Source organism: Globicephala melas, chromosome 6 (assembly GCF_963455315.2).
Source record: "Globicephala melas chromosome 6, mGloMel1.2, whole genome shotgun sequence".
NCBI classification, from domain to species: domain Eukaryota; kingdom Metazoa; phylum Chordata; class Mammalia; order Artiodactyla; family Delphinidae; genus Globicephala; species Globicephala melas.
In genome coordinates, this window is record NC_083319.1 from 31,971,681 (window position 1) to 31,988,764 (window position 17,084).

Consider the following 17,084-nt stretch of genomic DNA (forward strand, 5'->3'; position numbering starts at 1 on the left):
ATGGTAAACAAATAGATGATGTTGTTATTAGGAATAAAGATGAAAGTGGGGTAAAGGGAGAACGTATGATGGAACAGTGGGGGGGAGCTGTTTTAAATAGGAGGTCAGGAAATGCTTTCTTGATATTTAAATGTCACTGAATGAAGTGCAGGACCAAGTTTTGTGAAGACCTGTGGGAAGGACCTTCTAGGCACAGGGAACAGCAAGTGAAAATCCCTGAAGTGAGAACAAATTTGACATATTTGAGGAATGGCAGGAAGTCCTGTGCAAGTGAGGTACTTGAAAAATGGTAGATGATGAGGGAGAAAAAGTGACAGTAGCCAGATCATATGGTACCTTGTGGTAAAGAGTTTGGATTTTAACCTGAGTGTGGTGAAAAGACATTGGAGGGTTTGAGCAGAGGAGTGGCATGATCTAAATTATGTTTATTTGTAAATTTGACATATTAAAGTTAAATAAAACACTAATGAACTCCCATGTGCTCACTATCCAGCTCTAGCAAAACTGGAGGCTAAACGCAGACCATTGATCCCATGGATGACTAGTTGTGTCCTACATACACACCTATTTCCTTTATCCTTCCCTATATTATTTTGAAGTGTGATTTATGTTTTAAAAGATCACCCTGGCTGCTATGTAGATTATTGTGTTTAGGGGGAGCAAGACGAAAAGAAGGGAGACCATTGGGAGGCTGTTACAGTAATCTAGGTAAGAGGTAATGGTGGCTTGGAGTAGAATGGTAGCTAGTGGTTGAAGTGATGAGAAACAGCTGGATTCTGATAAAGCCAACAGGACAGATGGTGTGCATAGTGAAGAAAAGAGGAGCAAGGGTGATCCCTATGTTATTGTTCAAATGACAGTGTGACTACCTGTGAGGAGAGTTCAGTTTATTCATTTTAAATTTAAGATGCCTGTTAGAAGTCCAAGGCAAGTTGTCAAGTACACATTTTTAGGTTGGGGAGAAGAGAAGAATCCAGTGAAGGTAACTAAGGAGATGTAGGGTGACTAGCTATTTTAGCACCTCAAATCCCACAAGCCAAGCAGCCCCTCAGTCCCTGGCAAAATGGAATGATTGGTTCTGTGGATAGCAGGAAATAAGAGTGTTGTAATCTGAAATTAAGACAGTGTTTCAAGTAGGAGAAAATGATACATTGACGAATACTGCTGAGGAATTTTAGAGAAGTGCGTTGCTTTGTGAAAGTGTTAAATACCTTTAATGGGCAACAGAATTGCTAGGGAATAGAGTTACAGTTAAGTGGAACACTAGGTTGAAGATTTTCTTGTATATTTTGTAAATATTGTATTAGTTCAGATTCAGAATTTTCTTAAATCTTACTTCCTCCCTTTTTTCTCCTTTTTAAACAGATAAAATGCAAGTAAAAATAATTAAATAAAAGCACCAAAAAGATGAAAATTGGATGGCCTAACAGTTTATTCTGACTTTAAGATTTATTTACATATTGTATCATTAGCAGAAGGTGTATTATAATGGTAAATTTATAGTTGAATATTGACAAGTTGTTAGATTTCTGCTTAAAGTCTTATTTGTCATTTTAAGTTGTTTCTTATAGATTTTCTAATCTTTGCTTATTTTACTAGGAGTCATGGCTTCGAAAGAATTATCTTACTGATTTCAGACACCATTTCATGAGTAATTTTCCATATGCCTTAAAAGAAATAACCAAGCACAGAAGGAAAGAGACAAACAAAAGGTACTGCCATTCTTTTTCACTGGTTAACCTAAAATTATCAGAAAATAATTAGCTTTAAACTGGAACTTTCTATACTGTGAGGTGTTTTTAATCTAGATTTTATCAAATAGAGATAAAAACAGTAGTATGGCTGATCTTGAACAAGTCACTTTAAGCCCTGGGACTTCCAATTTTACTTACTTTTATTTTTTTAATCTTTAAAGTGAATGTTTTGTGCTAAATGAGTGTCAGGTATCAAATTGTGCAGATATGAATTTAATAAAATTTGCCAAGGTGGGTGGTTTATTTGTGAGAGGCACTGTGTAATTATTGAATCTTCAGGTGAGAGAGTATCTTAAAGGTCATTAGTTCATTTGTACATGAGGAAGCTGGTAATGAAACTAATATCAGTATCCAGAAGGAAGAGGGATGATTGGAGAAGAATATATCTCTTTTCTAAAAAAAATTTATGGATTAGAAGATGGAGTTTAAAAAAAAATGTAAGCCTGGAAGTTATTTAAAATGTTTACCTCAAGTGAGAGCAGATAAATGTAAAAACAAAATGTCTGATAAAATTTGACAAGCAGGGCTTCCCTGGTGGCGCAGTGGTTAAGAATCTGCGTGCCAGTGCAGGGGACAGGGGTTTGAGCCGTGCTCTGGGAAGGTCCCACATGCCGCAGAGCAACTAAGCCCGTGCGCCACAACCACTGCGCCTGCGCTCTAGAGCCTGCGAGCCGCAACTACTGAAGCGCGCGCACCTAGAGCCCATGCTCTGCAACAAGAGAAGCCACTGTAATAAAAAGCCCGCGCACCGCAATGAAGAGTAGCTCCTGCTCGCTGCATCTAGAGAAAGCCTGCGCACAGCAACGAAGAGCCAACACAGCCAAAAATAAGTAAGATAAAGAAATTTAAAAAAAAATCTACAGGTTTTTTAAAAAAAAAAAATTGACAAACAGATACAAGCTAGAACACAAAAGGTGCAGTTCCCCACCATGAGCAAACACTTGAAGGGATCTTGAAGTCTGTCAGAAGGTTCTTAAATTTATCAAGAGAAAGAAACTATGTGGAGAATCAGGCTCATGGAGCAGAGTTCAGAGGATATGCTCAGAAGTGATAAGTCTAGAGATAAGTCTATTGTAGGCAGATGAACTTTTCATTCATTCACTAATTATTTTGGTTGCAAAGTATTATGACAGATAATCAGATGTCTTAAGGTATACTCCTTGTTCTCTTAAGTGATTTCATAAATTGCTAAAATCGGTACAAAGTCTTAAAATTGATAAAAGAGTGTGTCATGGTCTAGTCAGAAGATGGAAATCACACCAGTGATTTTAACAGAGAATTTAATACAAACAGTTTTTTTTTTTGCGGTATGCGGGCCTCTCACTGTTGTGGCCTCTCCCGTTGCGGAGCACAGGTTCCGGATGCGCAGGCTCCGCGGCATGTGGGATCTTCCCGGACCGGGGCACGAACCCGTGTCCCCTGCATCCGCAGGCGGACTCTCAACCACTGCGCCACCAGGGAAGCCCTACAAACAGTTTTTAACTAGGTATTAAAGAAGTGGAAAGACGAAAGGGAACAGTAAGGTATTGTGGAGGTAGCGCCTACAGGAAGCGGCTACTGCCTCTAGATTGGGAGAACAAAGAGAAGAGGGGAAGAAGTTTGGAGGAAAGCCTGTCTGGAGCCAAAGCTTAGACCTCTAGGAAGGGGTTGGTGCTCAGCTGGTGCTAATGTCTTTGAGATCACAAGAGCGGCCCTGTGGGGCAGGGGTCCAGGATTTGGCAACAGGGGTTCTGGCTGGCTGGTGCTGGTATTTCTAGGGGCATGATGATGCTGGTTCTGTGTCAGAAAAACCACAAAGTGGAACCAACTGTGGCTACTAGAATGAACTGCTGCTGGCTTCTAGAAGAGTTGTTGGGTTGCACTGGTGGCAAAGGGAAGCAAAAGTAGGACTAGGAAGCAAACAGAAAGGAAAGTGTCCCATTTTCCTCTTACAGCTTTCCAGTCTCTAGTACTCCCTTATTGGCAGAGCCTAACAAGAAGCCAGCTGTAAAGGAAAAAATGTGGCTCAGTTCCAGGATCACAAAGCAGAGTGTAGAAGGGTGGTTTTGAAGCTGAGAAACAATAGCTCAGTAACTTGCAGGAGAATAAGTGAATTTACATATTTAACACAAGGCGTATGTAAGTGTCATTAGAACTTTACAATTAAGTGCTGTAGGAATTCATAGGAAGAAACATCCTTGTTAGGATAAACAGACAAAGCTGTGTTAGAGGGTGGTATTTGAGCATGGATATGATTTTAGCAGGCAGAAGTGAAGCAAGGGAGGAGAGATTACACTAACTGGAGGAGATAGCATATGAGAAAGCTGTAGGGTTAGGTAATGAACATGGGACCGATCTGGGTCAAATCTGGTTTCTGCTCTTGACTAGCCTTGATGCTGAAAGTCATTTCTTGTCTCTGAACTTCCTTTATCTTTCATCCTTGATCCTTTTGGTATTGAAGACTATTGGTTGGATCAAAACCACGTTTTAGGAATATTAATTTAGAGTTTCTGGAGTTGGAGGGGACAGAGAATCAAATAGGGAGATACTTTCTTGAGCAAGTAGGTTGTTAGGGTTTGTTTCCTCCAGTTACAATTTTCTTACTAAAGCAAAAGTTTTTAATCAGGTGTGTGGATAAGCTTTAGAATATCCTTGAACTCTTGAATTGTGTGTGTGTATATTTTGTCCAGTAAGAGGTTTCAGATATAATTTTCATCAAAATGAGATTGAATAATGGTTAGAATGTTTGGAATTTGGTAGACCATTAAATGTAAGTAAATTATTCAAGAGTATATTGGTATACTGTCATTATTCACTTTACTGGACACTTAAAATGTTTAAGGCAGTTACTATACCAGGTGCTGAGCATTTAGTGGAAAAGGAGATAGGTAGGCCAGTTCTCATGGAGTACAGTCTAGTGAGGGAGACTTTATTTCTATGATTCTTTTCAGTGACTGTGATAAGATCAGTGAAAAAGAATGTAGGGTAATATAAGAGTATATGATAAGAAGCTGGTCTTTCATGGGGGGCGGGGGGGGAATAGAGTCCTAGGGAACGCTGTCCTGATGAAGTGGTTTGTGCCAAGATACAAAAGGTGAAAAAAGGATATGAAGAGGCTGAGGTGGTAAAATTGTGGAATTTTTAACAAAAGTGAATTGGCAGTATAATTTATTCTTCGTAAATTTCCCCAGTGATTTGTTTTTAGGGAGCACAGGCTGCTACTGTATTGAGTTGGCCAAAATACTTCCATAAGGTAGTGCATTGAATATTTAGCAGATAGCCTGTGGAGGGCAACATGAGTTAAAGTTAGGGGAGCCAACAATGGTCTAGGCCAGTGGTCTTCATACTTACTCATGTACTCCCAGTTAATATTTGACATGATGTCTAAATTTTTTAAATCTTAGGTTGAAATGCAGCGTTACAAAGGATGTTGTTTATTATTATTGTGGTAAAATATATATAACGTAAAATTTAGCATTTTAACCATTTTTAATTGTATAGTTGAGTGGCATTAAATACATTCCCATTGTTGTACAACCACCACCACCATCCATCTCTAGAACTTTTTCATGTTCCCAAACTGAAACTCAGTACACGTTAAGCAGTAACTCCCCATGCTCCCCTTCCCCCAGCTCCTGGGAACCACTCTTCTACTTTTTTGCTTCTATTAATTTGACTTTTTTAGGTGCCTCATATCAGTAGAAGCATACAATATTGTTTGGTGTCTGGCTTAATTTCTCTTACCATGATATCTCAAGGTTTATTCATGTTGTAGCACTACTAGCATTTCATTCCTTTTTTTTTTTAAATGGAGTTTATTTTTTAGAGCAGTTTTAGATTCATAGTAAAATTGAACAGAAAGAATAAAGTTCTCATATACTGTACTACTCCTGCCCCCACAGTTGCATAGCCTCCCTCATTGTTGGCGTCCCACCCCACAGTTACATATGTGTTGTAATCTATGAACCTATGTTGACACATTAACACTCAAAGTCCATAGTTTATGTTAGGGTTCACTATTGGTATTGTACATGCTGTGAGTTTTGACAAATGTGTAATGACACGTACCTGCCATTATAGTATCATACATGATATTTTCACTGTCCTAAAAATCCTCTGTGCTTTGCCTATTCATCCTACCTTCCCCCATGTTTTTTTCATGGTTTGATAGCTCATTTCTTTTTAGTGCTAAATAATATTCCGTTATATGGATGTGTTTATCCATTCACTTATTGAAGAACTTCTTGGTTGCTTCCACGTTTTCATTACTTTTTAAGGCTAAATCATCTTCCATTGTATGTATATATCATATATTATCTATTCATCTGTCAATGGACATGTGGGTGGTTTCTACCTTTTGGCTGTTGTGAATTATGCTGCTATGAATATTGGTCTCCAAATAGCTGTTCCAATCCCTGCTTTCAGTTCTTTTGTGTGTATCAAAGGTTATAACTTTGGCGTTACTGAAAATAGTGACATTTTTAAAATTCATTGTAGTTGAGTGGTCTTTAAGAAAGCTTTCTTCTTGTACTCATCCTTTATTAATTTATATGGTGATTATTCTAATCAGGTAATTCGCATATGTGCTGGGAACAGATAACAGCTAAGTCTTGCCTTTGCCTTATGAATCAGCTTGTGAGAGGGAAAAGTTCACTGCTGACTAGAGTAGCCTAATAGTTGGGAAGATTTTCCAGTGTGCTGGGAAAATAAATTTATTTTTTCAGAGGGATTGCTTTGATTTAGCAAGTTGAGATTAACTAAGTGGTGGTTGGGTGGTTGGGATCTATTGCAAAGTGTATTGGGAGAGGCTGATTTTCTCTTTATGGTAGTGATAGAAAGTTTCTTTTAGAAATACTTTTTTATTATTTTTTAAAAAATTAATTAATTTTTGGCTGTGTTGGGTCTTTGTTTCTGTGCGAGGGCTTTCTCTAGTTGCGGCGAGCGGGGACCACTCTTCATCACGGTGCGCGGGCCTCTCACTGTTGCGGCCTCTCTTGTTGCGGAGCCCAGGCTCCAGACATGCAGGCTCAGTAGTTGTGGCTCATGGGCCTAGTTGGTCTGTGGCATGTGGGATCTTCCCAGACCAGGGCTCGAACCCGTGTCCCCTGCATTGGCAGGCAGATCCTCAACCACTGCGCCACAGGGAAGCCCGAAATACTTGTTTTTGAAAAGTGAGCTATATTAAACATAGTGGGTAAATAATAGTTCATACAGTATGTGAATGATTACATTTTAGGAAAATGTACTAACAGATAGATTCTTCGTGGGAACCCGAGGATAGAATAAGCCCCAGAGAAAGACAGTGCAGTAGGAATTGAGTACAGTCGACCCTTGAACAGCTCTGGGGTTGGGGTGCTGACCCCTCTGTGCAGTGGAAAATCCGCAGAGAACTTTACAGTCAGCCCTTCATATCCTTGGTTCCACATCCTCATATTCAACCAACTGGGGATTGTGTAGTAACTGTAGTTCGTATTTATTGAAAACAATCTGTGTATAGGTGGTCCCACACAGTTCAGATCCATGTTGTTCAAGGGTTAACTGTACTTAAGCAGAAATCAAAAGGAAATTGACTTGCAGTTTCATCTATAGAAGAAATCTGGGCTTCCTGTAATTGAACAGAAATGTTTGTTAAGGCTAAAAGGAAAGATCATCTGGAACAGTATAAAAGGTTACTTAGTAAAAAGAAATTTGTTGAATGTGTTGTACAAGCTTGTTTTGCTTCTTTGCCCTTGGCAGATAGTGCATAATTTTTTATAAATTGAAGGTTTGCGGCAACCCTGCATTGAGCAAGTCTGTTGGCGTCATTTTTCTAACAGCATTTGCACACTTCATTCATGTCTCTCTGTCACATTTTGGTAATTCTTGGAATATTTTTAACTTCTTCATTATTATATTTGTTATAGTGATCTGTGATCACTGATCTTTGATGTTACTACTGTGACTCAATGAAGCCACAGATGGTGGTTAGCATTTTTTACCAATAAAGTATTTTTAAATTAAGATATGTACATTTTTTTAAAGCGTGATGCTATTGCACATTTAATAGACCACAGGTGAGAAATTGCTGTAGTGCCATTTTTCTCCTTTCCTTTAAAGACTCTAACTGAATGTATGTTAGACCTGATTGCTGAATTTTTTACCTATTTCTCTTGTCTTTATCTCATATCTTCCAGGTTTTAATTTTTTAGTTTTGTTCAGTTGTATTCAAACATATATTTGTTGAATTTATTTTCTGTTTTTATTTTTCAGTTTTAGACTTTCTGTGCAGTTATTCCAGCATCATTTGTTGAAAAGACTATCCTTTCTCCATTGGGTTGCTTCTGCTCCTTTGTCTAAGATCATCAGTTGACTATACTTTGTAGGCCTATTTTAGAGCTCTTCCATTAACCTATATTTATCTGTTCTTTCACCAGTACCATGCTGTCTTGATTACTGTAGTTGTATAGTAAGTCTTGAAATTGAGTAGTATGAGTCCTCCAACTTTGTTCTGCTTCAGTCTTGGGTAGTCTAGGTTTTTGCCTTTCTGTATAAACTTTAGAATCACTTTGTCGATAACTACAAAATAACTTGCTGGGATTTTGATTGGAATTGCGTTGACTCTACAGATCTAGTTGGGGAAAAATCGTTACTTTGGCTGCTGAGATGATGCAAAACTGGGATTAAGTTTTATGTAAGAGCTGTTTTTACTTCCAGTTCACCTTTACCCTGGAAGGGAGGCCCTTAAGGGTCCAGCTTGAAGTAGGGGTAATATATGAAAGTCCCCATGTTTGGCAGGCCCTGGGCTTTGTGTGACTTTTCCCTGTGAGGCCTCTAAAAGGTTACTTCATTTTTCCAGCCTTTTCTTTGGAATTGGCAGTTGCCCTCAGGTCTTGCTTTATTTTAGATTTGGGGACCCAGTAAGTGTTCATTATCTTGTTAGCTCTTGAATGCTTTTGAGTTGTTAAAAACTATTTCATCCAGCTTTTAAAAGTTATTTTCAGGAAGGGGATTAGTTCTAATTACCTGCTGTGTCATTGAAAATGAGAGTTTCCCCAGTGGCCTGCCTCCCTTATAGAATTGGTGGTCGGCTTATTTTTAGACTTTAAAATTTGGTATAAATTATTGGAGGAGCAGGATGAATTCTCCCAAGTTTGCAGTGTTGACTGAGACCTTCCAGACAGTAATAGATTATGTTGCTTGAGATAAACTTAGGTAGATCTTGGAAAGCTTTACCTTTGTTGAAGAAATGTTGCAATTGAGTTTTTGTGTGGTCTAGTTAGTGTAAAATGTGCCTTGGTTTTGGGCGCTGAGCAGTTTGCCAAAGAGAACCTACTAGTAATTTTGGGTTTGTGGTATAGATTGCTAGTTGTCTGTCTCAGCTTTCATTCATTCTCCCCTCTCCTAGTGATGGAATTTCCAGGTTTTAGTTGGGCATATGACTACACAAAATAAAAACTAGATTTCCCAACTTCTTTTGTAGTTAGGAGTGGTCATGTGGGTAATTTCTATTTGAATAGTTCAGACTCTTCCCTCCAGTGTCAGACTTATACATTGAGTTGTTTGATGGCCATCTCTGCCTGGATTTATACCAGAGACACTTTAAGCTCAACATGTTAAAGGTAGAATTTATTTTCTGGATATTTGCTCCTCTCTGCTACTTCATCTCCATTTCCCAGTCAGCAGTGCTAGAACCCTCGATTCTTCCAATCCTCATCATCCCAAAACTCACATACATGTATACATTTAAGCAGACTTCAAATCCAGCTAATTTTTATTCTTCCTAAATGTCCCCCTTTCTCCCAATCTGTACCAACATTGGTTCTTGCACTTGTCGTGTCTTGCCTGTATTGCTCAAATAGACATACAACTGCTTCTTTGTTTAGAGTCTTGTAACTCTGATTTTTTCTTTTCCATCTGCAGAATTATCCACCTGAAACAACTTTTCAACCATGTTACTCCCGTGCCTGCAGAGTTGATTTCAGTGTCCTTAGCCTTCAACTCTTTGTTATCTGGTCCCATTTTACCTTTTTAGGCTCATTTGTCATTCCTAGCCCTACATTTGATCCCCTGATAGCACCAGATTTTTAAAATTTTCCTTCCCATGTATTTGTGGCTTACTACTATGTCCTTGCATGCCTAATCCAGGATTAACTTTTTCTTTTAAAATAAGTTAGTTTGAGGTTTTTAAAAACTTTAATCAACTGTACATGTTTCTGAACATGAAAATAAGTAGACTCTGCTGTTGAATACATTGTAGCCTGAAATAAGTATTTATATCCTAAGTTGCAAATTTTGTTAAGATATTCTATTTAAAGTTTTTTTTTTTTGAAATTTCTTTGAAGCTTTGAAAGAAATGTGTTTTATTTGGCTAGAAAAAAGTGATTTTAATATGTGAGTCATAAAATTAAGTCGTTTCAGAATAGTGCTTATCTGGACCAGTCTCCTATTTCACACATAAGGAAATTGTGGCTGGGAGAAATTAGTGTTTCTGTTAAGTCAAACTGAGTTAGAAGCAAAATCAAGGTCTACTGTGACCTCCATCCTAATATAAGTATCTGCTTAAAGAAAATCTTCCAAGTGTGTTGAGGTTTTCATGTCTTCTTACCTCCAAGTTACATCTAGGATTACCAGGCAATGTTACTTTTTGTGTGAATAGCAGCTTGGGTAATGAACTGAACAATATGCATTCTTTGTGTCTTAACAAGCCTGATTTCATAATGAATGGTTTATTTACAAAACAGTGGCTTTATATTCCCGACTTCTTGGCAGTTTATCCTAGGAGGAACATTTTTTGACCCACTGATTATTTTAAGTATTCTAAGTGAAGCAGGCATGGTAGATATAACACTTAGAGATGTGTGTGTCTTTGTTTGTTTTTAGCATCAAGCATTGCACGATTCTCTCCAATAATGTAGATCATCTCTTACTGAATTTAACACTGTCTGATATCATGGTCTCCCTGGCAAATGCCTCAACTTTGCAGAAGGATTCCAATTGGATAGAAATGATAAGGAAATTTGTAACAGAGACCCTTGAAGATGGCTTTAGGCTAAATAGTAAGCAGCTGAACAGATTGCTTGGGGTCTCATGGAGGTTAATGCAGATACAACCAAACAGAGGTAGGTGTTACTGCTTTGTCCTTATATAAGAGGAGCTCTTATGCATGCTATTTAGAGTCTAGCTTTGAGTTAATGACTTTCAAACATTTCACGTAGTCAAGTTATTTACATTCAAGCCACGAAAGGTAGCTAGCATAATTATAAAGGAATATCTACTTGAACACTGAAATGGTTTATGGCTCGGAGCATCCCTTTCTCAGTGAGTAGGTCCACTCTGAAGTTAATTGGTAGGATTTCTACTAGATTACAGAGTTGGAGTGAAAGGAGGTAGGTGTTATTAAGATGAAATGACAGTGAGTCTAATGATGAAGAAATACTCTTCTGATGTAATTTGACTAGAAATTGATGAATCCTGCTTATCTTTTTACCTTTCTTGTAGCTTGAAGTTATGTTGCATTAAGTCAGTTTTTAGTGTGACTTACTAATTCTTTTCATTCAGAAACAGAGCTTTCCTGTTTGGTTTCCAGCTTATCCACCTTTCTAGTCTGGTTTTTGTCATCCCTGCCTAGGTTTGTTGTCTCTTAGGAAAATTTACTCTGCAGTCTCTGGTTGGTTTGACTTTCGTATTAGTCAGGCTATTACTGTAGGATTTTGACAGTAGTCATCAGTTTGTGTCTAAGGTCTGCTTTGTCATAGGAGCAAAGTAAAGTACTTTTGTGCTTTTTAGAATTAGGGGGCTGTTGAAGAAACATTTTTGAATCATATGCAGTTTTTTTCTTTTTTTTAGAGGCTACGGAGTCTCTTATTAAGGCAGTTTATACACTGTATCAGCAGAGAGGCCTTCTCCTTCCAGTTCGGACTCTGTTACTGAAGTTTTTCAGTAAAATCTATCAAAAAGAAGAACTGAGATCTTACAGAGTCAGGTAAAGTTTCCTTTGTTATTTTGCCTTTCTTTTTCTCACCAAGTTATTTTGTAGTCTTTTTAAATAATAGACTAGATGGGGTGATTAAATCTTTGGAGAAATTCACTCTTTATATCCTATTTGGTTGCATTTAAGAAAAGAGAAGAAATTTAATTTTATAAAGAAGCATACATAATAGTGCCAGTAATCTTTGTATGCATAACTGAGCAGATAAAAGTCTCTTTGAGCATATATTTCCACTTGTCCACTTAACAGCTAAAGGGCAGTTGGAACAACCTGTAGCAGCCTCAGCCTTTTCTTTTGCCTCCCATAAAAATTATGGAGGTTTAACTGCTGGTCCTTAGTGACATATTTGAGACATACGGTATAAGAATGAGGGCAGTAGAAGAGGAGGTGTGAAATGGGTGAAGGGGATTAAGAGCTACAGACTTAGTTATAAAGTAAATAAGCCATGGGGATGTAATATATAGCAAAAGGAATAATAATACTGTAATAACTTCATATGGGGACTAATGGTGACTTATCATGGTGATCATTTGTAATGTATGCATATGTCAAATTATTATGTAGTATATACCTGAAACTAACATATAATACTGTATGTTAAAAATATTTCAGTAGATTTTTAAAAAATGAGGGCAGTAAAAGATGAGAAGGTTTCTGGCTTAGTTTGGTGCTACCAGCTGAAATAGACAACACAAAGAATAGAACTAAGGAATCAGGTTTTTGTTATGGTGAGTTTGAGGTTTATTTGGGATAGTCAGGAAGAGGTGTTTGGGTGGAACGTAGAGATTCGGGATACATAGGTGGTTGTTAGAACGTATTTGAGTCTTTACTGTAAGTCAGGTGCTTTTCTTAATCTCTCAATACTCATATTTGAAGTGTAGGTACTATTGGCTTCTGTCTTAACAGAAGGAAACGGATTCTTAGGTTAAATAATCTGGTGAGTGTCATGCAACTAAGGGCAGTGGAACCGAGACTTAAGTTCAGGTCTGTCTGACTACGAAGGTCATGCTTAGTTAAGTCACTAAGGGGGACAGCGAAAGTGATTGCTGTTACCTGAGTAAGGAGACATTAGAGCATTAGCAAGTATATAAAAGAACTGAAATATGAAATAACACAAGTTTGAAGTCATTTAATGTGGGGGCACCCTACACTGAATGCATCAATGACTTAATGTAGTGTAATAATTAACGCTAACTAGTTTAAATAGTTCACGAAGAGTTAAGTAGTGTCTGTGTCCTTTAAGATAAAAATACAGTTTACATACTGCCGCAAATCACATGAACTTTTAATATAGTGGGTAAAACTTTAGAAACTGCTATAGCTAAATAAATGATGCTGGCCATCTTGTAGGCTCTCACATGTTTAAATAAGTAAATGTGGTGTTATTGGTAGATGATTTGTCACTTTGTGTGGTGTTTTAAGTTAAAAATATTCTTTGTTTAAATTAATTTCCATTGTCTTTGAAAATTACACTTTATTTCGTTTTTCCTTGACCTTAGGTATCGTAGTAAAGTGTTATCCCGTTGGTTGGCTGGTTTACCATTGCAACTTGCTCATCTTGGCTCCCGAAACCCTGAGCTCTCAACACAGCTTATTGACATTATCCATACCGCTGCAGCACGAGCAAATAAAGAATTACTAAAAAGTTTACAAGTTACTGCTCTCCGAATCTATGGTAAGAGTTTTGTTTAACTATGTAAGTAATAATTGGTCTACCCCAATTTAGGAAAGACGTTTCAAAGGGGGAGCTCTTTAGGTTTGCTTTTCCTTTAAATTATTATAAATTAATTATACCATGGGAAAATTAACAAAACATCAAACAGTAAATTCATTTTCAGTAGTATTATCTATTAGAATAGTTCTAGAAATTAATGGTTATAGATGCTTCTTGAATTCTTTTTTTAAAATTTATGTATTTTTGTCTGCTTTGGATCTCTGTTGCTGTGTGCGGGCTTTCTCTAGTTGCAGCGAGTAGGGGTTACTCTTCGTTGTGGTGCGTGGGCTTCTCATTGTGGTGGCTTCTCTTGTTGCAGAGCGTGGGCTGTAGGCATGCAGGCTTTAGTAGTTGTGGCACTCGGGCTCAGTAGTTGTGGCTCGTGGGCTCTAGAGTGCAGGCTCAGTAGTTGTGGCGCACGGGCTTAGTTGCTCCGCAGCATGTGGGATCTTCCCAGACCAGGGATTGAACCCGTGTCCCCTGCATTGGCAGGCGGATTCTTAACCACTGCGCCACCAGGGAAGCCCCTTAAATTGTCTTTTAAGCCACATGTTATTCACAAATTCAAAACTGATGACGTATTTTTATAAAATTCCTTTGAAGCTTTGGTGGCAAATTTTACTTACTTAACCATAATGGATATCTTGTATGACTTTCATCTATTAATAACTTTTTTTATTCATCACTGAAACTTTCATTTTTTTAAGCAAAAATATCAATAAAGCATACTAGGATACATACATATATATAATTTATATTTATTATTGGGATATAATTCATATACCGTAAAATTTGCCATTTTACAATGTACAATTCTTTGATTTTTTAACATAGTCCCATGATTGTGCAATAGTGTTCATTATCTAATTCCAGAATATTTTTATCACCCCAAAAAGAAACTGTACCATTAGTAAGTCCCTCCCTACTTTATCCTTCCCCACCTCCTGGCAACCACTAATCTTCTTTTCTGTCTCTGTGTATTTGCTTATTCTGGACATTTTTTATAGATGGAATTATACAATATGGGTCCTTTGAGTCTGGCTTCTTTCACTTAATATACTGTTTTTAGGATTCACCTATGTTATCGCATATATCAGTACTTCATTTCTTTTTAATGTTGAGTAGTACTCCATTGTGTGGATATACCACTTATATTTATCCATTCATTAGGTGATAGACATTGGTTTGTTTCCACCTTTTGTGGGTAATATTTTAAAATCTGTATTTTTCGGTATTGCTCATATGTGGGGTCATGTGTGTGTGTGTACACAGATAGGTCTTTGGCTTTAAGTCGATATATAATTATCACTGTTTGGCAGAAGTGCTTGTTTTTTACCGTTTCGCTTTGTCTCCAATCCCGTTAACCACGTCATAGTTTTTATTTCAGATAACACATTTGAATGTTATGAAATTAATAGAGTGTTAAACATATCTTTAAATAATGATGTATTCAGTGTTTTACTCTAGACAGTACCTTAAGCCATACATACATGCTTTGTGAAAAAACTTTTTTCCATGTAATTGATGTATTAGAATTCAACATAACACAGTGAAAATAATCACTTAATCTGCTTTATTAACTCTGGTTTGTATATCTTTTTTAGTTTAACTTATCTTCTTACCCCACTAGATCCACAAGAAGGCACTGTGGTGGTTCTCCCAGCAGAGTCTCAACAGCTTTTGGTCCAGCTTGTATATTTTCTACCCAGTCTGCCTGCTGATTTGCTTTCTCGGTTAAGTCGTTGCTGTATTATGGGAAGACTCAGTTCAAGTTTGGCTGCCATGCTTATCGGGATACTGCACATGAGGTAGCATGCTCAAGTGAGCTGTATTTTAAGTGTATAATCTTCCCCCCACCCTCTGTCCTTTTACTGGCAATTCATGAACTATAGAGGCTTTTTAAAATACTGCTCCTCCCTTCATTTGCTCTTAATGCAACAGTTAAAACTGTCGATACTATTATTAGAGGAAGTTCACTAGAGTAAGACTGTTTCACATTATTTGTTTAGTGACTTGTGTAGGAGGATTGGAACAAGGGTTAAAATTATCAAAAGTATGCAGTAAGAAACCATAAACAAGACCAAAAGACTACCCTCAGAATGGGAGAAAATATTTGCAAATGAAGCAACTGACAAAGGATTAATTTACAAGCAGCTCATGCAGCTCAATAACAAAAAAACAAACAACCCAATCCAAAAATGGGCAGAAGACCTAAATAGACATTTCTCCAAAGAAGATATACAGACTGCCAACAAACACATGAAAGAATGCTCAACATCATTAATCATTAGAGAAATGCAAATCAAAACTACAATGAGATATCATCTCACACCAGTCAGAATGGCCATCATCAAAAAATCTAGAAACAATAAATGCTGGAGAGGGTGTGGAGAAAAGGGAACACTCCTGCACTGCTGGTGGGAATGTGAATTGGTACAGCCACTACGGAAAACAGTATGGAGGTTCCTTAAAAAACTACAAATAGAACTACCATATGACCCAGCAATCCCACTACTGGGCATGTACCCTAAGAAAACCATAATTCAGAAAGAGTCATGTACCAAAATGTTCATTGCAGCTCTATTTACAATAGCCCGGAGATGGAAACAACCTAAGTGTCCATCATCGGATGAATGGATAAAGAAGATGTGGCACATATATACAATGGAATATTACTCAGCCATAAAAAGAAACGAAATTGAGCTATTTGTAATGAGGTGGATAGACCTAGAGTCTGTCATACAGAGTGAAGTAAGTCAGAAAGAGAAAGACAAATACCGTATGCTAACACATATATATGGAATTTAAGAAAAAAAAAATGTCATGAAGAACCTAGGGGTAAGACAGGAATAAAGACACAGACCTACTGGAGAACGGACTTGAGGATGTGGGGAGGGGGAAGGGTGAGCTGTGACAAAGCGAGAGAGAGGCATGGACATACATACACTACCAAACGTAAGGTAGATAGCTAGTGGGAAGCAGCCACATAGCACAGGGATATCAGCTCGGTGCTTTGGGACCGCCTAGAGGGATGGGATAGGGAGGGGGGAGGGAGGGAGACGCAAGAGGGGAGAGATATGGGAACATATGTATATGTATAACTGATTCACTTTGTTATAAAGCAGAAACTAACACACCATTGTAAAGCAATTATACCCCAATAAAGATGTTAAAAAAAAAAAGTATGCAGTAAGGGGTTCAGTGGCAGGTGAGAGTACTGTGCTTAAAACCTTTGGTGTTACGAAATGGCAGTACAGACCTTCCTTTCTGGAAGGGAGCTCAGAATTTAATGGAGCTGACGAAATAAATAAGTTTGTAGACTCAGACAAGGAATCACTTGAAATATCTGTGTGTGTGTGTGTGTGTGTGTGGCAAAATATACATAACATAAAACTTACCATTTTAACCAGTTTTAGGTATACCGTTAAAACTGTTCAGTGGCATTAAGTACATTCATATTGTTGTGCAACCAGCACCACTATTCATCTCCAGAACTTTTCATCGTCCCAAACTGAAACTCTGTACTAATCATTTCCCCTTCCCCCAGCCCCCGTTTACCACTATTTTATCTTCATGATTTTGATTATTTTAGGTAACCTCATATAAATGGAATCATACAATATTTTCCTTTTGTGTTTTGCTTATTTCACTCAGTGTAACTTTTCAGGGT

The 17,084-nt window shown here is 37.6% G+C and overlaps 2 protein-coding genes across 2 annotated transcripts in view; one reads left to right on the forward strand and one right to left on the reverse strand.

The window, feature by feature from the left end:
* Positions 1 to 17,084, reverse strand: part of MSANTD3 (Myb/SANT DNA binding domain containing 3) — a 108,474-nt gene that overhangs the window by 82,711 nt on the left and 8,679 nt on the right. The window lies entirely within an intron of this gene.
* The window catches only part of TEX10 (testis expressed 10), a 55,860-nt gene that overhangs the window by 9,687 nt on the left and 29,089 nt on the right, over positions 1 to 17,084 (forward strand). Inside the window, exons 5-9 of the mRNA XM_030829841.2 lie at positions 1,600 to 1,712; positions 10,593 to 10,831; positions 11,559 to 11,694; positions 13,200 to 13,375; positions 15,045 to 15,222. Coding sequence (XP_030685701.2) covers positions 1,600 to 1,712; positions 10,593 to 10,831; positions 11,559 to 11,694; positions 13,200 to 13,375; positions 15,045 to 15,222 — 842 coding nt within the window. The remainder of the gene's footprint in view (positions 1 to 1,599; positions 1,713 to 10,592; positions 10,832 to 11,558; positions 11,695 to 13,199; positions 13,376 to 15,044; positions 15,223 to 17,084) is intronic.